Source organism: Debaryomyces hansenii, assembly GCF_000006445.2.
Source record: "Debaryomyces hansenii CBS767 chromosome B complete sequence".
Classification (NCBI taxonomy): domain Eukaryota; kingdom Fungi; phylum Ascomycota; class Pichiomycetes; order Serinales; family Debaryomycetaceae; genus Debaryomyces; species Debaryomyces hansenii.
The window spans coordinates 213,916-240,144 of NC_006044.2; the positions used below are offsets into that span (position 1 = coordinate 213,916).

General features: G+C 39.4%; 12 protein-coding genes and 1 non-coding gene across 13 annotated transcripts; 7 read left to right on the plus strand and 6 right to left on the minus strand. All coding sequences in view use genetic code 12, as the record gives it.

Moving 5' to 3' along the window:
* Positions 1-702: 702 nt before the first annotated feature.
* On the plus strand, positions 703-3,243 carry DEHA2B02618g (DEHA2B02618p; the record flags this gene model as incomplete). Its single annotated transcript, XM_457082.1, has 1 exon — positions 703-3,243. One exon carries the CDS (start codon positions 703-705, stop codon positions 3,241-3,243), a length of 2,541 nt encoding a protein of 846 aa, XP_457082.2.
* Positions 3,244-3,452: 209 nt separating this feature from the next.
* DEHA2B02640g (DEHA2B02640p) lies at positions 3,453-4,904 on the plus strand (the record flags this gene model as incomplete). Its single annotated transcript, XM_457083.1, has 1 exon — positions 3,453-4,904. One exon carries the CDS (start codon positions 3,453-3,455, stop codon positions 4,902-4,904), a length of 1,452 nt encoding a protein of 483 aa, XP_457083.2.
* A 212-nt stretch (positions 4,905-5,116) lies between these two features.
* On the plus strand, positions 5,117-5,280 carry SNR7. The gene has a single exon (XR_003013364.1). It is a non-coding gene; the product is annotated as a U5 RNA (small nuclear RNA).
* A 326-nt stretch (positions 5,281-5,606) lies between these two features.
* On the minus strand, positions 5,607-6,443 carry DEHA2B02684g (mitochondrial 54S ribosomal protein YmL9; the record flags this gene model as incomplete). The annotated part of the gene is made up of 1 exon (XM_002770018.1): positions 5,607-6,443. The coding sequence occupies one exon, from the start codon at positions 6,441-6,443 to the stop codon at positions 5,607-5,609; it is 837 nt and encodes a 278-aa protein (XP_002770064.1).
* A 379-nt stretch (positions 6,444-6,822) lies between these two features.
* On the minus strand, positions 6,823-7,470 carry DEHA2B02706g (mitochondrial 54S ribosomal protein YmL16; the record flags this gene model as incomplete). The annotated part of the gene is made up of 1 exon (XM_457084.1): positions 6,823-7,470. The coding sequence occupies one exon, from the start codon at positions 7,468-7,470 to the stop codon at positions 6,823-6,825; it is 648 nt and encodes a 215-aa protein (XP_457084.1).
* A 264-nt stretch (positions 7,471-7,734) lies between these two features.
* On the plus strand, positions 7,735-8,286 carry DEHA2B02728g (DEHA2B02728p; the record flags this gene model as incomplete). The annotated part of the gene is made up of 1 exon (XM_457085.1): positions 7,735-8,286. One exon carries the CDS (start codon positions 7,735-7,737, stop codon positions 8,284-8,286), a length of 552 nt encoding a protein of 183 aa, XP_457085.1.
* Positions 8,287-8,472: 186 nt separating this feature from the next.
* DEHA2B02750g (DEHA2B02750p) lies at positions 8,473-10,776 on the minus strand (the record flags this gene model as incomplete). The annotated part of the gene is made up of 1 exon (XM_457086.1): positions 8,473-10,776. One exon carries the CDS (start codon positions 10,774-10,776, stop codon positions 8,473-8,475), a length of 2,304 nt encoding a protein of 767 aa, XP_457086.1.
* Positions 10,777-11,377: 601 nt separating this feature from the next.
* DEHA2B02772g (DEHA2B02772p) lies at positions 11,378-13,510 on the minus strand (the record flags this gene model as incomplete). The annotated part of the gene is made up of 1 exon (XM_002770019.1): positions 11,378-13,510. The coding sequence occupies one exon, from the start codon at positions 13,508-13,510 to the stop codon at positions 11,378-11,380; it is 2,133 nt and encodes a 710-aa protein (XP_002770065.1).
* A 710-nt stretch (positions 13,511-14,220) lies between these two features.
* Positions 14,221-14,814, minus strand: DEHA2B02794g (DEHA2B02794p; the record flags this gene model as incomplete). Its single annotated transcript, XM_002770020.1, has 1 exon — positions 14,221-14,814. The coding sequence occupies one exon, from the start codon at positions 14,812-14,814 to the stop codon at positions 14,221-14,223; it is 594 nt and encodes a 197-aa protein (XP_002770066.1).
* A 171-nt stretch (positions 14,815-14,985) lies between these two features.
* On the plus strand, positions 14,986-15,693 carry DEHA2B02816g (DEHA2B02816p; the record flags this gene model as incomplete). Its single annotated transcript, XM_002770021.1, has 1 exon — positions 14,986-15,693. The coding sequence occupies one exon, from the start codon at positions 14,986-14,988 to the stop codon at positions 15,691-15,693; it is 708 nt and encodes a 235-aa protein (XP_002770067.1).
* Positions 15,694-15,756: 63 nt separating this feature from the next.
* On the minus strand, positions 15,757-22,149 carry DEHA2B02838g (DEHA2B02838p; the record flags this gene model as incomplete). Its single annotated transcript, XM_457088.2, has 1 exon — positions 15,757-22,149. One exon carries the CDS (start codon positions 22,147-22,149, stop codon positions 15,757-15,759), a length of 6,393 nt encoding a protein of 2,130 aa, XP_457088.2.
* Positions 22,150-22,845: 696 nt separating this feature from the next.
* Positions 22,846-22,980, plus strand: DEHA2B02860g (DEHA2B02860p; the record flags this gene model as incomplete). The annotated part of the gene is made up of 1 exon (XM_457089.1): positions 22,846-22,980. One exon carries the CDS (start codon positions 22,846-22,848, stop codon positions 22,978-22,980), a length of 135 nt encoding a protein of 44 aa, XP_457089.1.
* Positions 22,981-24,065: 1,085 nt separating this feature from the next.
* On the plus strand, positions 24,066-25,616 carry DEHA2B02882g (DEHA2B02882p; the record flags this gene model as incomplete). The annotated part of the gene is made up of 1 exon (XM_457090.1): positions 24,066-25,616. The coding sequence occupies one exon, from the start codon at positions 24,066-24,068 to the stop codon at positions 25,614-25,616; it is 1,551 nt and encodes a 516-aa protein (XP_457090.2).
* Between the last annotated feature and the right edge of the window lie 613 nt (positions 25,617-26,229).

The following is a 26,229-nucleotide window of genomic DNA, read 5'->3' on the forward strand; positions in this document are numbered from 1 at the left end:
GATTCAACCGCCTAACTTATCTCCTATAAGCTCCGGGTAAGAGGAAAGTCTCCCAACAAAACAGCCGGGTAGGGTTATATTACGAGAACAACCGGGGTAGTACAGGTGAATGGCGATTAGCCCAGCCGAGGTAAGATTGCTTCACGCCATGTGACGTGCGACATGGATGTCGTGCCATCTGGGATTATATACGACATATTACATATGACGTAAGGCTACATTAGGCCGCTATTTGCTAATATCCCGCGACATACGATTGTTTGCTCTGTAGTTAGGCGTCGTATTAATTAGCCTTCGAATTTGGATGGATAAAAGGGTAACGAAATGCCACAATTATGCAGAGATCTATTCAAATCCCATCAATAAAAACTAGAGGGATTTTTCCGTGGCCTTTGGCCGGAAAAATCTTCGTAGAGATAGACCTAAGCGAGAAAGAGGAGTAAATAACTGAAATTGGACTTTAGGGCCAATTCTAGTTATGTAGATCATCAGGATATAGCGACAAACATAGCGGACCGTTTTAAACCCGATTGCCAAAACGATACCTTCTTCTTGAATAGGGTAGCCGTTAAGGGTCAGTGATGATCAAAATTATATACAGGGCACAATCTGGTGCTTCTATTCTATAAGTAATCGTGAAAGTAGTGATAAGGAAGAACGTTGTATAAAGAAGTGATTAGATAGGGATTATTCATATCAATAATGAGCAATCCATCCCACTCGAGATCAGTTTCATCTTCGAGTGAAGATGACAATCCTTATGATACACCAGAGAATTACTATGGTCCTAAGACCAACCCTGTTGGTGCAGGCAAGAATTCGAAATTAGGAAAGGTTAGAACATTTTCCGTCTTTGAACCAAAACGGTCACAATTTTTTGATGATTACAACCCTGGTTTAGCCAATTACGATCCTGGTTTAGCTAACTCGGATGTTACCGAACAGCCTGACAAAGAAACGAGTCCATTTTCAGATTCGCCAACGCCAGAAGTCGAATGCAAATGGGATTTCAAGCAGTCATCTGGGCTTGCCCCACTGACGGGAAAGAAAGTGGATGATATTCCCTCAACACATAACCCTAAAAGAGGGAACAGAAATTCTATAGTGCCAATCTATGAAGACATTTCGCTGGATTCGGTGGAGGATTTCAATGCATCGACGAAACCTGATCCTAAACGTTTGCATTATAGGCGAGCCTCAATGGATGATACGTTCCTCAAACCAAGAAAGTTCTATATCAACGACATTGACCTTACACTTAAGGAGCTCTTGAAGAATGAAGATACTGACCACAATTTTCAAATTACTATCGAAGATAATGGGCCCAAAGTTATCAAATTAGGTACGGCCAACTCAAATGGATATCGACAGGCACCAATTAGAGGTACATACATGTTGTCCAACTTGTTACAAGAGCTCACAATAGCTAAGAGGCTTGGTAGAGACCAAATGATTTTGGATGAGACCAGATTGAATGAAAATCCAGTGTACCGTATGAAGCGTCTTATTACGACTCAATTCTGGAGGTCATTAACAAGATTGTTGACTAGAGACAATATAATGGAAATGTCTAAGGATACTAAGATTGAAGAAGAAATAACTGACGAAAATGGTCAAGTTCAACATAATAAGGAGAGTCATAGAATATACATTCCTTATAACAGAAAGGATCAGTTTGATTATTTCAATAGTATAAAAGAAGCAAACCCAGATATTAGTCTTGATGTCCAATATTTGCCAGAAATTATTGATGCTGACTATGTAAAATCGATTAATAAAAAGCCAGGTTTGTTGGCCCTTAGTGCTGCCCCTGACCCAAATGATTCAACCAACTTAATTAGTCAACCATATATTGTCCCAGGCGGTAGATTTAATGAATTATATGGATGGGATTCTTATATGGAAACCATTGGTTTATTGGTTGATGTCACTGTTGATGATCAGGAACATTTAAAGTTAGCTAGGGGTATGACAGAGAATTTCATATATGAAATTCATCATTACGGTAAAATATTGAATGCTAACAGATCCTATTATTTGACAAGGTCGCAGCCACCTTTCTTAACTGACATGGCCTTGAGAGTTTTCAATAAAACTATGGAAGTAGCTCCAGAAAGGCTAGAAGAGTCGATGGACTTTATAAGAAGAGCCATTGAGGCGGCCATTAAAGAGTATAATAACGTCTGGTTTGCAGAGCCAAGGTTAGACAAAGAGACAGGTTTATCTTGTTATCATCCAGTTGGAAAAGGTATACCTCCAGAGACTGAGGCTAGTCATTTCAATGCGATTTTAGATCCTTACATCAAGAAATATGGCATCTCTCAGACTGATTTTATTGAAGAGTATAATAATGGGACCATTAAGGAACCTGAATTAGACGAGTATTTCCTACACGACAGGGCTGTAAGAGAATCGGGACATGATACATCTTATAGGTTAGAAGGTAAGTGTGCGGATCTAGCCACAGTGGACTTAAATTCCTTGTTGTATAAGTACGAAGCAGATATCGCCTTTGTTATCGAGTCACTCTGTGATGGAAAATTGGAAAATAAGGACACTGGCGAAATCGAAACACCAGAGAAATGGAGAGAGAAGGCTAATTTGAGAAAGAAAAGAATTACTAAGTACTTGTGGAACGAGGAGGACTCGATTTTCTATGACTATAATATTAAAAAGAAGAGACAAACAGGTTACGAATCGGCGACTACGTTTTGGCCTTTATGGTCACAAGTAGCCTCTGCAGAACAAGCGGATATGCTAGTTAAGAATTCGACACAGAAACTAGAAGAATTTGGTGGACTTGCGGCTGGCACCTTGAAGTCTCGAGGTGGTATCAATTTACACAGACCATCAAGACAATGGGACTATCCCTATGGATGGGCTCCACAGCAGATTCTAGCATGGATCGGGTTGTGTAATTACGGTTACGAAGGAGTTGCTCGTAGATTAGCCTATCGTTGGTTATATCTAATGACTCAAGCTTTCGTTGATTATAATGGTGTTGTGGTGGAGAAATATAATGTCACTAAGGGTGCCATTCCACACAAAGTTGATGCAGAATACGGTAACCAAGGCTTGGATTTCAAAGGGGTTGCTATGGAAGGGTTTGGCTGGGTTAACGCAAGTTATGTGTTTGGCTTGACATTTATGAATCTTCATGCTTGTAGATGTTTAGGAACTCTCACCCCACCCGATGTTTTCTTGAGATATTTACATCCTCAACAAAGAAAAGACTATCAGTGATCATATTGGCATATCGAGGTATGAGCTACCTATATAAACCATTTAGTAAATTAAATCATAAATAAATACCAATATAGTAATAACAAAAAAGTCGTGTGTTCGGGAATTTAACCTTGCAACAAGAGCAAAGCTCACAAAAAATTGTTTGGACCATGTATTGGGCAATATACTGTGAATTTATTTGTTCATAGACCAAACTATTGAACAGCATGAGTCCAGTATTGAAAAGGTTTTTAAAGCCGAGGCCTATAATATCGTTAAGATTTCATTCTTCGGGCCAGTCACAGTCAATTAATACGTTCCAAACTGCCGTTGAAACTGCTGAAAAATTAGTTCAACCTCAGAATGATAACACTTTCAACGACCCATTTTCTATTGTGAGTCATGAAATGTCGAATTTGGCTAAGCTGATTGCCAACTTGATTGGGTCTGGTCATCCTACGTTGAATAGAGTGTCATCGTATTACTTCGAGGCGGATGGAAAGAATGTAAGGCCGTTAATAGTGTTACTATTATCCAAGGCTTTACTGAATATCCCAATAGAAGAAAGAAATAGAATAACTATAGATAGCAGCGACGTTACTACGCAACCTCAGTTCGCTGGGACTCCGTCTAATGATTCTATCGCTGGAAAATCAGTGGACGAATCGATCTCTCCATTAACAATATTGCACGGAATTAACCCCAAGGTTATCTTGGATCCATTGTCAAAGCCGATGGACGAGTTGCCTAAATTTGATGCGTTGAACGGTATATTGCCAAAACAACGACGTCTTGCCGAAATTGTGGAAATGATTCATACAGCATCCTTGTTACATGACGATGTCATTGACTTATCTGACACGAGACGTGGTAGGCCGAGTGGCAACATTGCATTCAGTAATAAAATGGCTGTTTTAGCTGGTGATTTCTTATTAGGAAGAGCTTCTGTCGCTATTGCGAGATTGAGAAACCCGGAAGTCATTGAATTATTATCCACTACTATAGCAAATTTAGTCGAAGGTGAATTCATGCAGTTGAAGAACACTGTTATGAGCAACGAAGGCCCTGATTCAATAACAAATGATGGTGATATTAAGAATATTCCAAAAGCAACCGGTAAAGTTCCAACCGTTGAACATGAATATTCAGTTACAGCACCAGGAGAAGTGGACCATAATACAAATGTAAGTGCTGCATTTGAATACTATTTGCACAAAACATATTTAAAAACTGCTTCCTTGATGTCTAAGCTGTCAAGAGCGGCCGGTGTTTTAAGTGGTTCGCAAGACAATATAATCGAAAATTGTTACGACTTTGGCCGTAATTTAGGTTTATGCTTCCAAATTGTAGATGATATGTTGGACTACACTTCCAGTGACACTAGTTTTGGTAAGCCAAGTCAAGCCGACTTGAAGTTGGGACTAGCAACTGCACCTATATTATTTGCATGGAAAGAAAGACCAGAATTAGGTGAATTAATAGCAAGAAAATTTGGCGAAGAAGGTGATGTTGAAGTGGCAAGAAAGGCTGTTGAGGAATGCGGTGGTTTAGAGAAAACAAGAGAAATGGCTCAAGATTATTGTTATAAGGCATTGGAAAACTTGAGGGTTTTGCCTGAATCGGACGCAAGAAGTGCCTTAGAATTCTTAACAAACTCAGTTTTGACTAGATCTAAATAGACTGACTTATTTAATATATTAGAACTTACTGTTATATAGACATAAAATCTGAAAAAAAATAAATGCCTTGTATATATTAGTTTGCTTCCAAGATATGTTTTGAGGTTATTTCTACATTCGGAAATCTAGATAAATTAAGGTTACCCGACTTAAATGAGATGTCTATAAATTAAAATGCTATCGGTGAATATTCTAGTGGTTCTTTTTCTTTTCCTTATCACCAGAAGATCAATTTCAAAATCGTACATGGTTCTTGCCTTTTACCAGAACCATCCGGGAATTGTCTTCACTACTGGTGTTTTCACTATTTTTTGGAACCTTTTTCTTTATATTAAGATTTATTCTAGTATATTGATATTTTACCTATCTACTTTTTAATTCACTACTTTGAGAACAAAGTATTGAAATAATAAGTTTATGGCGTAAATGAATTAGATTTGAGTTTATCTAGTAGTATCTTGAAATGTTAGTTAGTATTGAAAAAGCCATTTGTATGTAGTATGTAGTATGAGCAGACCACATTAGCTGCTCGCAATTCTGCAATTTGATAGTGAAATACAAAATACATTGACCTCTAGGAATTAGCAGAAGCACATGTCTTCCTACAGTATATTAATCTAACCTATCTACATCGCACGTCATGATTTAAATGATTATTTATATGAATGAATAATATATATATACAGAGTTTAGACCGATGGTCTATTTCATACACATTAAGGACTTACTGTAAAGCTTTTGTGCATCGCTAATTCTGACAAAGCTTCTGTTAGGACCTGGGATTTGTCCCTTGAGAACTATAAATCCGGCTTCAGCATCGGCATGCAACACTTCATTGTTGAAAACAGTACAGCTTTTACCACCCATACGTCCTGCCATCTTCTTACCTGGCAAGACTCTACCGGGTGTTTGAGTAGCACCCATGGAACCAGCAGATCTATGGGCCTTAGAGACACCATGTGATGCTTTTAAACCCTTGAATCCGTGTCTTTTCATAACACCTGCAAACCCTTTACCCTTGGTAATGGCTTTCACATCCACTAATTGGCCAACAGCAAAGTAATCAGCTGTAAGTTCAGTTCCGACTGGAATCAACCCACTTTCATCTCTAATTCTGAACTCACCAATATGCTTTTTTGGGGAAACACCAGCTTCTTGAAACTTTCTCAAGTTCTTATCAGTAATATTCTTCAACTTGTCACATTGACCAAGCAAAACTGAGGTGTAACCGTGTGTATCTACGGTTTTATTCTCGATAACTTCACAATTGTCGATTTCTATAACGGTAGCTCCAAATTGCTTTCCGTCATCAGTGTACCACGTTATCATTCCTCTTTTTACTCCCAATAATCCGGGTCTGGCTAATAGTCTCTTTCTCATGTTGGCTATTTCCAAAGAATGGTTCACGGTTGATTCCTGGGTTCTCATTGATGTTACGGCATGAATCGATGTAAGTTGAGCAGCATTACGGGAAAATATGAGTGGCTTGGAGGAAAAGGATAACCCTTTACGTGCCAACGACCATATGCTATTATTCATGGTATTTAGAGTCTATTAAAAGTACTTAAATGGACACTTTGAGTAGAACTAAGATCGTTTATACTGTTTTCATAGTCTCTGAGTGAAAATTATATGAAAGGTCGTGTATAATTGACAAGAAAAATTTCGGTCAAAAAGGCATATTTGGTGTTTTGTGTAACTATGATTTTACTATTATATCTATAGAATAGTGTATAGACAGTAGCATATATGAAGCATATATGTAGCATTATATACAAGATGTGAATGGAATATTGCAACAGGTGGACCGATATTGATGTGATAGTAAAAAATCCCTGTTCTAGAATCACAATAGTACCTTATGAGCCTTACTAGCATGATAAAGCATCATTACGTATGAATGGAGCGTTTCAATCAATCATTTAATCTTCTTTTCCTTTAACTTGATGGTTTCGCCATCAACAAAAATACCCTTACCCTTGTATGGCTCAGGTTTCTTGTGTTCTCTGATTCTAGCTGCAAATAATTTGACTTGTTGCTTGTCGGAGCCTTCGATCAAAAGTCTTGCAGGATTAGGGGACGACACAGTCAATGCTTCAGGGACCTTCAATTTTGGGGTGTATGGGTAACCAATCTTGAGTGCAATCACTTTGGAACCATCTTCGGCCGTTTCAATAGTGGCCCTGTAACCGGTACCAACAAACTTGACAATAGCCAAGTGTCCTTCAGTGGTCCCAATGATGTTATTCTGCACCAAAGCCCTAGAGGTACCCCATATGGTCCTCTGGATCTTATCTTCAGGGTTTTCAACACTTACGGTAATAAGATTATTTTCATTTTTCACCTGGACGAACTCTGGAACTGCGGTCTTCAATACCCCTTTAGGGCCCTTGACGACGATTTGTTTATTCAATGACACGGTGGTTTTACCCTTGGTGAAAGACTTGCAGAATTCGAAAGGTATTTGCTCAGTGTAGCATTGGACTGCTTCAGTTATAGTGATTGGTTGTTTACCGATGTTCGATAATAACAAAGTACTGCTTGAGAATGGACGAGTAGCATTCATGCCAAGTCTAGGTATTCTAGAGAACATGCTGGCGTCTGGTTTGCTTATGCGATTTTTTGGTCCTAGATATGAACTTGCCAACGAGTCTTAGATCAACTTCAATGCTGGACCTACTACTTCGTCAATGAAGTGAAAAATTATAGAATCTTACACAAAAAAAAATCTGGAAATCCGTCACGTGCCTGGACTCATCTCCATAAATAATTTTTCAACTACCTAAGACCATATACATCAAGTCAAATACTACCAAAGGTACAGAAAGCAATGGTTAGACAGTTAAAGCATCATGAACAGAAGCTCTTGAAGAAGGTTGATTTCCTTGATTGGAAGCAGGATCAGGGTCACAGAGATACCCAAGTTATGAGAACATACCATATTCAAAATAGAGAAGACTACCATAAATATAACAAGATTTGCGGTGAAATCAGAAAACTAGCACATAAATTATCATTATTACAACCAACGGATCCATACAGAATAAAACATGAGCAATTATTGTTAGAAAAATTGTATTCTATGGGAGTACTTGCCACCAAATCCAAAATATCCGACTTGGAAAACAAAGTGACTGTCAGTGCACTTTGCCGTAGAAGAATACCGGTCGTTATGTGTCGTCTCAAGATGGCAGAGACGGTCAGCGATGCTGTTACTTTTGTTGAGCAGGGCCACGTAAGGGTGGGACCTAATGTGATTACTGATCCAGCGTATCTTGTAACCAGAAACTTAGAAGATTACTTGACCTGGGTTGATTCGTCGAAGATCAAAAGAAACGTTCTTAAGTACAAGAATAAGATTGATGATTATGACTTGGCTTGAATACGGTATTTAGCATGTAACACTTTTGAAAGTGACATTGTATATTAGTTAATAAAAGCAAAATGAGAAAACTATGTAATTGTATTTTTCACGCTATATTGTATAACTAGATTCGTGATGAAAACATTAAAGAAATGAACATGAATATTATGAACAGCTAAAAGGCAGCGATGCTATAAAGAATAACTAGAAATTAGTATTCATCATCCTTCTAACCGCACTCTTTCTATTGCCAGGAATTAATTCACTTTCAGAGTTGTTAATCTCATTATTGGCATTCAAGAATTGTTGGTTTTGGATAGACCTGTTTGTTAATGAAGAACCCTTTGTACTTGGTAATGAACCCGCAGGTCTGAATTTTCGTTGTTTGGTGATTTCAGTAACTGGATTTAACATAACGACCGAAGACCTTGATAATTGAGTTGCAGATGGAACTGAGTGGGCAGCAGCAAGACTACCATTCATAGATGGCAATGATTGCTGTGATTGACCAAATGATGATTGAGATTGCATTGACGGTGATGCAATTGGTGATGTCCATACTTGATCGTTTTCGATTGGAACAAACGGTTGTCTACCATTTTGTACCATTTGGTTCTTGGTTCTTGGACGATAATCAGTGTATGTTTGAATGGTAGATTTACGAATATCTGAAGGTGGAGGCAATTGTTGTAAAGGAGGCAAGTTAGGTGGTGGCTGTTGATATTGTTGAGGTGGTGCCTGGTATATATTAGGATCACTAGCAAATTCTTGTTGGTTATGATAGAATTGTTGTTCTTCACTTGAGAAAATTGGTGTTTCACTGTAAATTGAAGATGTGGTAGTCAATCTCTTATCATAATTTGTATCTGTCTTCAATTCTTTGTTGATCCTTAAATAATCTATTTTATGTGGTAAATCGCCTAAAGGATAATCTGGATCTGGCGTAAATTCATGAGTTCTAGCATCACCAGATTTACTATTTTGTGATTTTTCACGATCAAAGTAAACCTTATACACTGACTTCATTCTTCTCAACTCTTCTTCCTCCTCGGGTGATAAAAATTTTTCTTGATCTTCATCTTCATTTTCATCATCGCTATCGTTCTTTAATAAATTAAAGGCTGATAATCTAGGTGACTTACTTCTAACTGGTGGACCAGATGGGATTTCAAGGTTACCGATAGTCGTATCTGTGGTATTTGCACTGTTTCGTAATTCACCGAGTTCATGTCTGGTGGTTTCTTGCGAAACATCAGTATAGATGTTAGTTCTTTCATCATCAATTACAGACACCATTTGCCTGGCATTATTATCTTCGAATAGGGAATGTGCTACATCCCTTGAAACCATGTTTTCAACATTATCCGGCTCACCTTCGCTAACAATATCAATTCCCTTGTTGGCTTCATCGACGTCTCTATCTACAATTGTAGTATCAACGACTGTTTCATTGACTGTATCATCCATTGTACCATACATCTTAGCATCCATAGTGTCAATATTTCTACCTGGAGCTGAAGTGGAGTCGTCAGACTTGGCTGTAAACACGTCAGCTTCTTCACTTGCAGAATCAAAAGACTCTCTGGTAGTTTCTTTAGGAATAACTGCAGGATTGTTTTGAGGATTTATAGGGTCATTCAAAGCCAATTCAGATTCATTTTCATAGTTAACAGCAAATTTTTCTCCGCCAGTACCACTTACAGCTGAGCTTTCAGAGTTGCTCGCAGATTCTAAGTCTGAGGAATGATCCTCAATTGTATCATCCCCGTCTTCAGCATCTTGAAATTCTGCTGTTGATTCGTTAGGAAGATTAGTGTATTCGTTGTTTGTAGCCTTGCCCATAGACCTAAGTGGGCTCCTATCACGTTGGTTTGATATATCAGGCCTTAACCCAGATTTTTGAGGTGAAATTGAGTGACCACCTCCAATTGAACCATTAACATTGCTAAAACTTGAATTTCTCGTTCTATTAATATGCGTGGAAGCTCTCGGAGTATGGCCGAAGGTCTGATGTTCACCTAATTGCCTTGCGTACTCGTTTAGTGAGACTTTCGATTCAGTTTGATGTTGATATGGCAAGACAAAATTATCCAAATATGGATCTGCTTGAACAGTTTGTGTCAACGACGAAGAAGACTCCTTTGCCATATGATTCTGCGCCGGATATCTGACCGAATTCCTATTGTGGAATGGGTCTTCCATGTACTGCTTTTGATTAGGAAAGTCCGGCAACATTGTAGCTTCTCCTGTTTCGTCAAAATCTGGATCGTGTTCCATAGACTCCTTCTTACCTTTACGGTAATTCCTGAAAAGAAAAAACGACAAAACACAAAGAATAACGAACACTGGTATACCAATTGCAAGACCAATTGTTAAACTATCGTCATTAACCGGTTTCTGACACGATCCTTCCGAATCGTTTTCACATTCATCGTCATCTTTTCTCCTATTAAGCTTCGAGTCAACCATCAAAATTGATCCTAACATTGAATCAACGAAACTCATCATAAATTCTCACAATCCCTTTTAGTTTCCCCAATTATTATGTATACTATCAAATCTTCTTTAGTAACACCTTCTAGTTGATGTTGTTTGAAGTATTTAAGCGAATGACGTGATCTTGATATTCTATCGATTGGTAGAGGTCACTAAAATTATCAAACGATCTTCTCTGTTAGTTAACGAAAGTGGTTAAAAAGTCCGTTGATCTCTATAAAGTGGTATTGAATAGGAATCAATTCAATGAATATCAAAGAAAACTACAAAAAATTCGGTAAAATTTGTTATTAAACATAGATCAAAAATAGAATGCTTTTAGCGAATCAAAAAATTTTATAGCATTTCGCGTTCAGATCGACCGCGTTTTATTTTTAATATTGATCTAACTAGCAATGGCATGTCCCTTCAAGAATTATTGACGTATAGAACGCAATGACTTGATTACTTAAGTATTCTGCGTAGTCTTTCGCTAACCTTTATTTAATCGTAGCTTACCAAATTACCGAAGGATTCCGAATTAAGTTCATTTATTCAATGAGTGTTCACTATATATATATATATATGCTTTATGTAATTGATAGGGAGTAGTCTATAAAATCAGCTAATGCAATCACCAGTTTTGGACTTGTTCAAATAACTCAACCCGCGTGGTTGTGCTAAGGTTGTCGGCTACCGACTTTCTAATATCGTCACACATGGAACCATGCGCACATGAAACAAATGCAATGGAACCATTGGCCTCGTTGATTTCTTCTTCGATTAAGTGGTTGATTGAAGGCCTTCCTTCCCTGAATTGGACGAAAGATAATTTTGTCTTCAAGTCGTGAACATAGTCGCTGGAGACTTCGTTATCACTCAAGTTGTTTTCATCTTTTTCGTTCTTTTCATCGATAGATTTGTTGGAATCGCTTGAATCACTTATTTGGCCTATTGGTGCCGCCAAACCGGCATCAGGTTGTGTCACGTATATCACTGGCTCAACAATGGTGCCTTCAAACTTTAACAATTCTTCGTAGAACCAATCGATAGACTTGTAATGACGAATAACCCAGTAAAATCTGACTCTTTGTCTGTCAACGGATCTTCTGGCCAAATCCATAGCTTCATAGTACATACCGGGGATACCATTGGCACTAACAAGGAATGCAGCGGTATCATACTTATCAATAGGGATTCTTTGGCCATATGGCCCTTCAACTAAAACCTTCATTTGTGTCTTATGGTCTGGTTGCTTGGCCAAATATTGGTACAAGCCATGTGTGACACCACCTTTAACCTTCAAGTAAAAAGTGATGGTATTATTTTCGACAGCTGAATCGACAATAGTGAAAGGGTGTGATTGCCAGAAGCAGGTTGGTCTCAAAAAATGAATGAATGCATGACAACCTGGAAATGGTTTCCAGAAAGCAGGTCTAGGTACAGTAACTTTGAGTGTTTCATTGGCTTTTAATTCAACATGAGCAAGTTGAACCCCAAAGGCGGCAAGACGTACAATTCTTACAACTCTATCGAATACCCATATGGCCACCGCAGCATAAAAGAACTGTTGGTAACCTTCTTCCTCGACATGTCTCCAACCTCCGATAATAAAGAGAACAGCTAAAATAATATGTGCAAAGACAAATAACTCGTAGTTCTTTTTTCTGAAAACCAACAAAGAATGGAAGCACATAATACTTGCTGCCACAAGAGAAACATATCCCCATCTAACATATTCTTTAGCATTACGGGTGTCGTATTTTAAAGGATTGATACCTTTAGCGTTGTACGTCATACCAACAGCATGAATCATAACTAAAAGAAATGTAACACGGGAAACCCATCTGTGAATTGCAATAAATCTTGAGTATGACCATCCTGAAATCCATTGCATGAAATTATTTCTACCAGCAAACAAAATTAAAGTAGGAATCAAAAATAATGACATGATTCCCGTTCTGTCAGCTATTTTACGACCAATTTCAGCTGATTCTGATTTTGGCCAGTATAAATTTGGATCATCATGATTGTACAAACATACGTTGAAAGCAAGGGCCAAGATATACCAAATAAAAATCAAAATTGATTCTAATCTTGTCGGAACAACCCATTGGAAGATTTTCAAAAACGACACATGTTCAGCATGAGCCTTTCTTCCTAATGCAGGCAAAGATATATATTTTCTAAAGCTATTCGTAAATGAACCCTTCAATCCTTTAACAACCCCTGGGAAAAGGAAATGGATATAATTGCAAATACCTGCAACAAACATAACAACGAACCAGTATGCAACTAAAGCAACACCAAACCAAGTAGCATAATTATAATTATAGAAACGGCCAATACCCGAGCGATAACCAGCGTCAATACTCTTCTGCGAAAGTAAAGCTGGCTTATAGTATAGCTCTGTCAAGTTGAAGTTAGGATCAGCAGTGACATTAGTTAAATATTTGGTCGCATTCGAATAAGCCAGGTAAAGATCTTCTTCTGTTAATCCATATGACTCACAAGACTTGAGGAATGCTTTAACGCCTTCTCTTTGGGGGATTTGTTTCAAGCAGTGTGCCATGGTACCTAATGCCTGTTGGTTGTCAACATTACAGAATCCAACGGCATCTGTTTCTTCGAAAAATAAAGCAACCTTTTCAATTACTGATTCACAAACTAAGAGAGCAATATCTGACTTGTGGTATACGAGTTCACCATCAGCTAATACGCCTGCAAAGAAGCATGTACCAGCCAAAAAAGAACTAAGGGAAACCATTAATCTTTATTGTTCAGTTCTTACCGAGCTTTAAATAAGTGGTTTAATCAAGGAGAACCTATCTATTTAAATACCTTTCATTGTGCCCAACGTAATTAATTTATATATGCCTTACGTGCTTGCTGATTGATTAATAAGGTGTCAACAATTGCCAAAATTGACAAATTCAACCAACCATGCATAAATTTCCGTGTTTTGCAGAACTTTACTCCTGAAGAAATAAAAAAGAATAATCAGATAACAGTAGCTCATGTATAAGGCAGACCAATGTAGTAATTAAAAAATTTTCTCCCGAATTATAGACAGTATGTGCGTCTTGAAATATGAGCAGCAAAGCTTTTATCTCCCAAATCAATAAATCCATCATCATTTCGTATAGCACAAGGTTCTGGAAAACCAACAGATTGTAGAATGATTTCAGTATGGGGATAGTCATTATTGAATCAGCTAATCAGAGACAAGACATTTGTCCTGCTTTGTTCAACTATTTTTGGTTTTAAACTATAATAACATCTGTATGCGTTCACATCAACGGCCTGGCTTATAATTATGTAATACACTACAGCAAATAGGAAGTGCTTTATTCCTTCCAAAATTTGCCAAACAATGCGCAATGATGCATAGTATCTGTACCTATACTTCAAGCAAATATTGACAGCCAATAAAATGCGAATTTTAAATCTCGGATTCAAGAACAATAGACACTTGCATTATGTACTCGCATACTTATTATCAGATAAATCAATGTTAGCCACCATTTGTTCTAGTTCACGTTGCTCTTCATTCAAAAATGCGTCTAATTCGGTCTCATATATATCTCTTGGCAGGCATTTTATTATGTGCGATTCCAATTCGTTTTCCTGGTCGATTAATTCATCGATGTCTAGAACCTCGTAAAGCTCGTTGGCCTCTTTTTCTAATTCCAACTTATAATCTTCGTACGCCTGTCTGTCAACCATTTTTTCACGATTCATGCCTAATTTGTCCTGTCTATGTCTATCTCTAATTTCCCGTAATCTGTCATGCTTATTTCTCTTATTTATGATCGCGGTTCTGCTATGTTGATTTGGATGGTGGTATTGGCTACTTCGGCGGTGTTCATGATCCTGGGAATTTTTGATGGGCGAAGACAATGGATACTGTACTCTATGTGAACGATTTTGTTGATGTTGATGTAGGTCTTCAAGTATATCCATATCGTAGCTTGCGGACGCATCTGACGGTTTGATTGGCGAACTAAACGGCTTTCTCGACGACATTGATTGAGATCGTGAGGTTCCTCTATTATGCTGTGAAGAATCCATGTATACTGCTATCGTATGCTAAGGTATACAATTCTTCGATGAGTTCTAAAATACGTCATTCTGTAGATCATCTACTACTTAACGGTTTTGCTACGCGTATAAAAACAAGGTAGTGCAATGCGAATTATTTGATGATTTTCACTATAGTCTTGAATAACTACTTCTATTAACATGCTGTACGATCCGATAGACGTAAGTGATGAATCATCCTTTGATGAGGATGATGAGGTGTTTATGAAAGAAATTTCGGAAAGCGTAGCCTCAGTCATTCCTGAAATATTCCCTACCGAAATCCAAATTGTTCTGACCAAAGGACATTGCCAATTACATTATGGTCCGATTCATAAGATGCCCAAGGATGTCCTAGTGGAATGCTTACTGTTGGTAGAATCCAACTTGAAATCATTCTATATAAAGCGCCACGGATTGGGATGGAAGTCCGATAAACTCAAGGAAATGCAAGAAACTGGATTGATTTATGTTTGGTACACTGATTCGAATAACAAATTGATAGGGTTTATTTCATTTATGTTATCCTACAGTGACCAGTACAAAGTACTCTATCTATATGAAATACATGTGGCTCGAGAGTATCATTCGATGAAAATAGGTTCTCAGTTGATTGATAAGTTGCATGAATTTTCTTATTACTTAAAGACGATAGTTCCAAAAAAGCCTGAATACCGTAATTTCAATAACGATGGGACAAGCTTAACTGTTTTCAGTGATAACTCTATGGCCTTGCAATGGTACTATAAATTAGGGTATCAGCTAACTATAGATTCCCCAACCGATAAGGTTTTGAGAAATACGGTAGTAAAGCCTGAATACTACTTACTTATTCGCTTCAATCATGGCCTTCCTAATACGCATACTTAGTACAAGTGTATATTTAAACGAATAAAGATATTGATATAGCTGATTTTTGCGTAGAAATACTGTTTACTTTTGATCTAACAAGTTAACATAACCACGACGAGGACCCTTCTTAGTCTTACGTCCAGACGATGGTCCTCCACCAAGTGATAAAAGATCATCTAATCCTGCATTTGCTAAACTTGGACCCGCAGGTGGTGGTGGACCTGATTGCGATGGTCTTGACTGTGATGGCCCTAACAGTGGTGCACTATTCAGAGAATTTGACGCTGGTGGAGCCATATCTTGTTTGGCAGGGCCAAGTGGTGTACTCGAACTTGATGGCTTACTTATACTACTACTTGAACCTTCAGTTGGCTTTTTCTTAGCTGCTGGTGGTGGTGGAGGGGCAGATGATTTTAATTGTTCTTCGAGTGGGATACTTTTATCGATCCACCTCTTCAACTTTTCATCGTAAACAAATTTATTTTTTTCTCCTAACTTAGCTCTAATAGCCTTTGGTTTATCATCATTCTTCCTTGCTAAGAAACCGGGCCACCAGGTTTGGTTTCTCTGCGAAGCTACTGCATCTTGTCTTTGTTTGGCTCTATCTGCTTCAATTCTCGCTTGGCGTTCTTGTTCTTCTTTCTTTCGCTTTTCTTTCTTCAGTGACTCATCTTCTGAATCTTCATCTTCTTCTTCATCAACAACAGGTATATACTCTTTGACGGTATCATCTTGTACCTCATATTGTTGATATAATGCGGATTGTTGCGATTGGGATAATCTAGAAGAAAATAATCCTCCAGGGCCACCTATAACAGAATTAGCCCTCGTCGTCAAGTCTGGCGATCCAGGTATTGGGAAATCTCCAAAGCTGCTATCGACTCCAAAATTAGAGGTTCTTCTAGATTTATTTTCGCCCTCTTGATAAGGATGGAACATTGATTCTTTCTCATTCGTTCTGAATGAATTGTTTAAATTTGAAGCGGGAACATTTGCGTTAGGAGTATGAAGACTACTCGTTTCAAAGTCATGATCGTTTATATTTTCGCCATCAAAACTTTCATCTACGTTAATATTCCTCGACTGTGACGTCGATGCAACTTTAGGTGGTTCAGGATAAATATATGAGTTAGTTTTTGAAGCCTCTTCCTTGGTATCAATACTTTCTTGGTTCGGGGCCTCTTTCACTTCATTCCTATCATGAAGAGTTTCAGTATCATTAATCTCTGTTTTTTTAGGAACTTTGTATCCGCCGTAGTTGAAGATATCATTATAAGAAATATCCGAAGGTGTGTCAACTAGCATGCTAGTGTTTTCTTTCTTTGAAGTATATTTGTCACTTGATTGTGGCCCATATTTATTGTTTCCACCACTTCTAGATGCAACGGCGCCTGGTGCATATGGATTAGCCCTGGCCCTCGCTTTCTTAGGTGCGACGCTAGAAGATGCAATATTTGGTTTAGAATGGCCTTTAGGCGGTGGAGCCTGAGGTAAAGTCAGGTCCTCGACGGTGGAGTGACCTTCTTCCAGTGGCATTGTTAATGAATTAGAACTATCTCTAAGTTCTGAAGACTTCTCTGATTCCCTCGATTCAGTAATAGTTTCAGGTACATTTTCAGTGTCCCTCTTCAAACTCAGGTGTGTATCCGGCGCAATTGGATTATCACTCGCTGGCTTTGGCATCGACTTAAATTCAGATGGATAATCCAAACTTATATCGCTTTGAAGCGACGACGTATGTTTATGTCCAGAAATTGGATTTGAATTAACATGACTTTCAGAAAAAGAATTTGAAATAGATGGTCTTTTTACGGAAGTCAAAGGATTCGCATTTACGCCTGATATTCCCATATGTAACGACTGGTGTGATGCTATTGACAGGCTTGAAAATTGTGCTGACGGATTCATATAAGGCAAGCTGCCATTATTATTGGAGTAAACTTTCTGTGGGTTAGCTGAATATTTCGATGGAGCCTTTATGTTTTCGCTCTGGCCCTGATTCATTGGTAGATATTGTGATGACGAATTGTTAGGTGCCATTCGTGATTGCTGCAAGGATTCATAAACAGGATTTCCAACTTGCTGCTGAGATGAAAACAGTTGATCATTTCGAGTAAGAGTTGGCTTCGGAGTTACCTGGGAAGACGATGGAGCATACTTTTGTATAGATGTTGTACTATTGTTTGAGTAAAGTGATGGTGGCGGTCTACTATGGGACATGCCATTCAGCTTCAATACCGAATTCTCAGACGAAGTTCCCGGAGCAGAATTGGTAGTTACCAAAGGATCTCTTATGTGATCAGGGCGAACTTGTGGCAGAGTCTGTGGGTAGTGATTATTCAAGGACGTGATATCTAGCGATGATGGCGCTCTTGAAACTGCTGGACTAAACTTGCTGAATGTACCGTTTTCACCAGATTTTGCCTTAGATTCGTCACCTCCAATAAATTTATCAAGTTGGTCCCACATTTTATCAAGAGTCAACTTTTTACTTCCAAACCAGCCCAGATCACTTGCACCGGACTGTGAAATCCTCATTAATAAATTTTGAAATTCTTGAAATGCAACTGGATTGAAAAATGACGATCTTCCAGTGGCCTTGATAATACTACTTATTGCGTCACAGTATTTTTGAGACTCTGTGAACAAACCGTAATCAGCCAACACTTGTGCATGCTTCAATTTAAGCGGAAGTAAATGAGCGAACCCTGTTGGAGGAATATTAGTTGTACTTAATTGCATTGCATACTCATATGTTTCTGAATATGCAAACGAGTGGCTTCCAAAACCAATAACTGAGAATAAGATACCATTAGCTTGGGATGGAATACTAGATAAAGGAAGTCCCGCCAAAATAAGACAAATTTGGCTAGCAATTATTTGTCCTGATAATGCTAGAAGCTTACTAAATTCACATAAAAATTCATGCCCATGTTGAGGTTTGTTGATAACTACCAACGACACGAGTTCTCTCCAGTTTTGAATAAACCATTCTCCCTCTGCTTGTACATTGGTTATATCATCAATTGCACTCTTGAAGTTCCCAGCAAATAGTTTTAACATAATTGGCATTAAATGATGAACCTTACTTTGAGATTTCTGGAACGGGAAAGTTGTCCTTGCATAATCCGAGGCAACTTTTCCAAACTTTTCAGGGCCCTCAAAGCGAGCTATCATTAATCCAAGAGCCCAGTCTCCTTTCGATAAACAGAATTCCAAGGCTTTTTCTGTATTACCTATTTGTAATAAACTCCAAATGATATTAATGCCTGTGTTATCTAACCTATATGCATTGGCTAAGGTAGATATTGGATTCATATCCATATGAGTATTATCATTAGCATAATCTACACTTGGGTTGAGAACAGCACATGCGGCCTTTGTAAAATCATCAGATTTACAGTCACCATTGAATCTAACAAGTGCTAATAAAATTTGAGAAACAAGAACTTCATCTTGCTTCATGCCTGTATTGTTTTGAATTAAAAATTCATTGTATGATTCCAACCATTTTTCCACATCCTTCTTCTTGGTTTTTAACTTATTAAATGGACCTGGAAAAGTTGATAAATAATGGCTATCCTTCAAAACATACTTTATATCAGTTACATTTACAGATTCCGAAGTACGATTGTATGTGTTCGTAACTGCTGATGGTATCAAATAAGCTATGTTCTTAGAACTACTCCAATTAAATATTGGAAATTGACGTTGAAGTAAAGCATTAGGGTTTTCTACCTTTGGCGCAGTTTGTTCTTTGTGGTAAAAATTTGATTTAACATTAGAAACTCCACGCCTTCTTCCATGAATAGAATTGTTCATAACGGCAGGAGGGGCAGTAGGACTAGCCGTGTTCGGCATCATGATGCCATGCGATATACCTTGCTGAGCGTTGGGAACATTGATAGATGCCGGTGCGTATGGGTTCACCTCTTTGCTCTTAGCTCCTATTAAAGAGCTTGCGCGGGACAGTGTCCTCTTATGGCTGCTTGGCGCATAAGGCCCAGCGTTTGGAACGTAAGGACTAGTAGCACTTTGGGCTCCTTGGACTTTAGGTAAAGCTGTATTAATGAGGTTTGGTGATGGGTTAGAAATTTTACGCGATGGAGCATACGAATTTGTATTCTGCCCTAAATTTTGATTTTGCATATTAGGGAATGGTTGTGGTTGAGCATGAGGCAATACATTATTATTACCTGTGATCTGTGATGGTGGAGGTGGTGCAACCATGCCAGCTGGTAAATGTGAACCCCCTCTATTGTTTGTAACTTGGGGCATGCCTGGCGGCTGAGCATAATTCATTGGGGGAGAAACAACTGTGTTCATAGCTGGTTTAGCATATGGATTAACCACAGGCTTTTGTAATTGTGGTTGAGCAGGATTCACTGTAGGGGAAATGCTCTGACTCATTTGCGACCTGGGTAAAGCGGCTCTTGCTGGTTTAACCGGTTGTTTCTGAACTGGGATTGGTAGATCCTCAAAAAATGATTTCTTTTGTAGTCCTTGGGTTGACACAGCAGCCGACAATGGTTGAGACATTGTAGCTTGCTTTTCATTGGGGACAGGTACACTGCCTACAGCATTCATGGACGGAGAGTGTAACTTAGGAGGCATACTGGCAACTGGTGGGGAGTTATGATTTGAAGAACCAGGTGCATACTTATTCGTAGATCTTGCAGCAGGTTTAAATTTATGAGCTATCAAGCTATCTGGGAAATCGTAGGCATCATTCTTTTTTTTGTTCATGGCCGACCCCTTAGGTTTCTCCTGTGTTGGTACAACTGGGGTGGTTGATGGATTCGTTGTCGAAGGTAAATATGTTTGTTTATTTGACTTTGACTTTAAAGTCTGAGTTTGACTTGTGGTATCATCTTCCAAGAACTCGTCATCTAGAAGGTCATCATCCATCTCCAAAAAATCAAGAGATTTGTTTTGAGTCTCGAATTTATCACTGTCCTTATTTTCCGGTGCACTATTATCTGGAGGAAATTTGAATGGGTCACTTTTGTTGTCAGATGATCCTACTTCTTGAAGGAAATCATGGTCATCATTTTGGAACAAATCATCAAAATGATCTGTATCTTGTGGTCTATGTATATCCAGGTTTTCAGTGGTTTTTTCATTTTCTCCCTTAGGGACATTTTTAGATTGCAATGCAAGTTTATTTTCTTCAGAATGAGAAATGTCGGTTTGTGTAGTGGAATAGTTTCTCATATCCTGAGAAGTATCCTGGTCTTGAGACGATGGTTGTGCTGATGGAGTATTCTCTGATGAATCGAGTAGAACCTCGTCTGTGTCCTTTGATTCTTCCTGCTTTTGTATCTCCTTTAGGAAGTCAATATTGTGACTGCCACCAAACAAGTCATCTACGTTGGTGGAATCATTCGACTCCTTATTTTCAGGGTCTTCTTGCGATGCGGGGACGTCATTGTTTATATCAGATTCCCATGGAAGCTTATCATCTTCTGCTTGAGATGAGGGAGCATCATTTGTATTAGAGTCCCATGGAAGATTACCATCGCCTGCTTGAGATGAGGGAGCATCATTTGTATTAGAGTCCCATGGAAGATTATCATCGCCAGCTTGAGATGAGGGAGCATCATTTATATCAGATTCCCATGGAAGCTTATCATTGTCTGCTTGAGATGAGGGCGCATCATTTTTATTAGATTCCCATGGAAGATTATCATCATTTTTCGAAGCTTCATCAGAAGACCCTTGTTCCCAGGGAATTGGATCTGCAGTTTTATTGTCGGAATTCGTATCTTCCGTCTCCCATGGTAACTTAGCGTCGGTCAGTGTTTCAGGTCCCCATGGTAAACTATCAATTTTTGCCTCTGATGCATCCGACACTTTTGGTGTCTGGTCTTTTCCCGCTTTGTCTGCCGAAGTCAAGTCTTCCTGAGCCGGATCGAAATCCTTCGTTTCTTCTTTGTCCGCTTCTGTCTGGGGAATATACTCCTGCAATTCGCTTTTACGTTTGTCTCCAACCAACGTGATCGGATCGTGATCCATATTTCTGTTATCATCGTCTTGGGTTGCTGATCCACTGACAACTTCAGCAGAATCGTGACCGTCTGTATCTTTCGTTTCAAAGCTCGATGGCTTAACTACCCCGGTTGTCGTTCTAGGTGAGAGATCTGGTTGGCTACGCCCGCTGTCGCCAGCAGCCGTTTGATCTTGAGGATCTAATTTATTCTTCTTAATAGCCTCCTCGAATTGATTAGGTGCAATTGTATCGTCTTCTACATCGTCTTTCAAATCGTCTTTCACATCGTCTTTCACATCGTCTTTCACGTCGTCTTTCACGTCGTCTTTCACGTCGTCTTTCACATCGTCATCGTTTCCAATCACAACTTCCGATGGCTCGTGTTCGGGCTCTTTTTCAAGAATCTTCAATTCCTCTGAAATTTCTCCTCCTTCCACCACCAGGCTCTTTCTCAATATCTTGTCGTCCGTAAAACTGGCTGACATTTTGGCCATGGATGATATAGCGTCATCGACCAGTTTATTGTGTGGAAGAGCCTCGGTGCCGCCAGTGATCAATACACTAGTTCGACGGTGTTTATCGGGGAAATTTTCCATTTCAATATGTGGTCCAGACGAATCATTGGCATTCGTTGATGTAGGAGCTTTCTCAGCGGGGCCTGAATTGTTCGTCGAATGGGACTTTTTATTTTGTTTACGTGCCATTATTGCTATATATAGATAGTTTCGGTGATTCTTCAATGATGACCAGATACACTTACCACCATATATATCAATTATCCAATTAATACGTATTAGCGCTGGGATGATCTAATACTTGCTTGTATCGTGTTATTATGGACGCTGCGACGATCCGCCAGGACCATCTTTTTCGGACACGTGATGCAACCCATTTCTGGTCCCCCACACTAGGCCATTTGCAGCTATGGAGGAGATGGTTGGATAGGTATATGGTTGTTGGAGGTTTGTCAGACGGTTGTTGCATAGTTATTACATCGTTGTTGGATGGATATATGATATAAATGTAGTGAAAAAAAGTTACTGAAAAGAGTGAATATAATTGTGTCGAATTGCAAAAATCTTATAAAGTTGAAATTGGCCGGTGCTAAATAGTTAAATAAGTATCAACTCGGACTATAAACCATAAGCTATACAGTTATACATGCTATATCACACTATGTCATGCCAAGTCATGTATTGTACGGAATGTTTGGTTCCGGTAGTATGATTCCTATGAGTAAGGAGTTCGAACAAAGGTGGTTATCAGCTATATGGAACATGAACAATATGAACATTGGACCTATTTCTAACCTTTGAAAGTACACATATAGGTCAGATGACAATGGTTATCTTGAAGCCTCGAAGCTAAAACTCATGTCCATACTTTATAATTTTGCAATTGTGCACCTTTTGCATCCTTCGCTGCATCTTTGGACCTAAACATACTAGTACAATAGCCAATACCGATACCGACGGCTATACAGCAATACGACAACCAAAACAGCCAAAACAACCAACCAATCAAGCAACCAAACAATCAAAACAGCCCCATACACCAAACGTCTATTATTCCCCTACCTGGTGCCATTTACGTATATGTGTAGACACCCCGCCCCGCACGGCTCGCATCGCATGCACCGCTTATCCGTTCGTCTGTGCCCATCACTATACTCACCAATAAAACCATCCATCTTACACACTACATCCCGACCCTCTACTATCTGTTTCTATTCTACATTGACCATGTATCGTCATCTCAATCACACCCCGCTGCACCTCATCTCTACTTCGCATTATCTCGCTAGTACAAATAAACGAGCCAGTAAAGCGTTTCCCCAAGAAAGCCACCTTACTTCTCCACCACCACCTGGAAACCACCCACACTAACAAATATATACTTCATCCGTATCTATGGCACGTGTACGACTCTCTCATATCACTAACAGCTGCTTGGCACCATATAACTTCTATGCTCATTACGATGCACACGTCCTTCGGTACAAAATACTCGCGCACTTGAATAATGGTGATGGAAAAATCCATAATAAATACTAAAAATAGCTCTTCCATTGCAGCTTGAGCAGTTTATGTCAATACTCTATTAAATATAGTATTATATAATCAAATAGGAGTATCCTTCACATCATCTAGTGAAAAGTCAAAGATTGATTACTTTTAAGTGGGCTAATAAGAAAAAAAATATATTTAGGTGACGCTTTTTGGAGTTATTAATAAGTAATACAGACGGATATTAGTCGATTGAAAAAAACGACACAACCGGTTGATTTCTTGAGAAATTTTATAAGAATTGACGCAAACAATTGATTAAGCTTGAGACGGATAAGAATAGAGACCGTCGACTAGGATTCGAGACTTGATTGACAGATAAACATTGATATACGATGGGTAGAAGAAAGATTGAGATTCAGCCGCTCACGGACGATAGAAATAGGACGGTAACGTTTGTCAAGCGGAAAGCGGGTCTTTTCAAGAAGGCCCACGAATTGGCGGTGTTGTGCCAGGTGGATTTGGCGGTGATCATCGTGGGGAACAACAACAAGGTGTATGAGTTCAGCTCTGTTGATACGAAGGAATTGATCGATATGTACCAGGGAATCAAGCCCCATGAATCGAAATCGCCGGCAAACTACGGAAATTACAAGAAGAAGAGACATTTGAACCAAGCACATTTTCCAATTGACGATGAGATGTCGATTGAGGACGAAAATGAGTCTGAATACGACAGCGAGACCCCTGAGCCCAAGCGCCAGAAGAAGGACGATGGCGATGACAAATGGAAGAGAGGGAAGAGTGAGAGGCGATACAGCTCGCGTAGACCCACGCCGCCATCGCATCTTTCTCTCTCAGGGGGATCGACAGCGGGCATGGCATACAGACAGACGCCCGGCAATACACAAGGCAATGACGATATCGACGATCGTGAAACCATTCACAAGGGAACTACGTCGCATACACGAGACAACTCTACCGCATCGAACGTTTCGGTGAACCAAAGACCCGTTTTGAGGGTTCAGATTCCAATTGACGCCAAGAACAGCGACAATAACGACAGCGCAAAGACCATCACAGCCATCGACACCAACCTTCAGAACAACCTGTCGATTGACCCCAATAATAAGACAAACAGTATTAATACAAACAAGGGCCACAACACTGGTAGCCATGCGATGGCACCAAACATCAATAAGTATCCGAGCTTCAGCTCGTTTAAATCGCCCGATAACCACAAACCAATAACCACCTTACCATTACCGATACAGAACAAGTCGCAAACCTCATCGCCATCGAGTGCCACAGCACCATCGTTACCGATGAGTGGGATGACTTCATTTTTTGGGTCGCTTCCCCAGCCATCACCCTCGATCCAATATCCGAATAATTCGATACTACCGACCCCCATACTTAACCAGGTGATCAATCCACAATATGGGCTGCATCAGAACCAGGGCCAACACTCGCATCAATATCAACAGAATAGCCACGGCGGTCCTAACAACGAGAACCAAAACCTGTTGGCGCCGTCGACCAATAACCCTAACGTAAAGCAGCGACTGCTCTTATCTGGCACACAGTACCACCCCAACCAGGGGGGTGAACAATCGCCTGTATCAGGCCTACCTTCGCGCTACGTCAACGAACTATTCCCGTCGCCTTCTAACTTCTATGTGCCGCAGGATTGGTCCAACTCCGGCACGGGGATGACACCCATAAACACATCGATGCCCCAGTATTTCATGAACATGATTCCTTCAAGCGGCGGCCAGCCGAATGCCCGAGCGCAGTTCCAGGCCCTGTCACAGGGGCAGATGAAAACGGAAAACCTCACGTCTCCCCTTCAGTTCATGGGTCCGTTCAGCACCCCCAGCACCACAACCAACCCTTACAGTAACACCCCCAGCAACGGCCCTAACTCTGACAAAAAGACTAAGTGACCTGGCAGCAAAAATCTATAAAGCTATTGAAACTTAGCTAATTGTATAGTACCAAGTGTATAATAGTATAACAATTTCTAATGTATGAGTATTTGATTTCGCGAGATATGATGTCTTGGGTGGTTTATAGTTTGTATCTGAAACCCTGTCCAACCATCCATTAGCTCACAGACCGGTCATCTCTCTGATGACCAAGTACTTCCCAATATCCCACAAGCTACGATATTATCTTCATCTCTTCCACCTACAAGCATTGGTTTTTTCCCTCAGAATTCTCTACAGATTCAATTAACATCTTGAATCATACTTCTTAAGATAACTACAACCTATCACTCTCTGCCACTCTCTGCCAGTCATGTCGCTCTCTGTCATCTGCATCCAACTTGTCAGTACAAGTCCCATTGCAGCCATTATTAGGGTTCCAGCCCGAGATTCCAAATGATCAGAAACCAGTCACAATATGAACGTCGCACGCATCTTTTCTGGCTCATTTCGCACTCGAATTTTTCACGTTAACTATGATTTCTGCCGGCACCATACAGTATTGTGCGACTGAGTACTAACCAGGTGAAAAAATCATCAATTTCTTTGACTTATAAAACTTTTCAGAGAT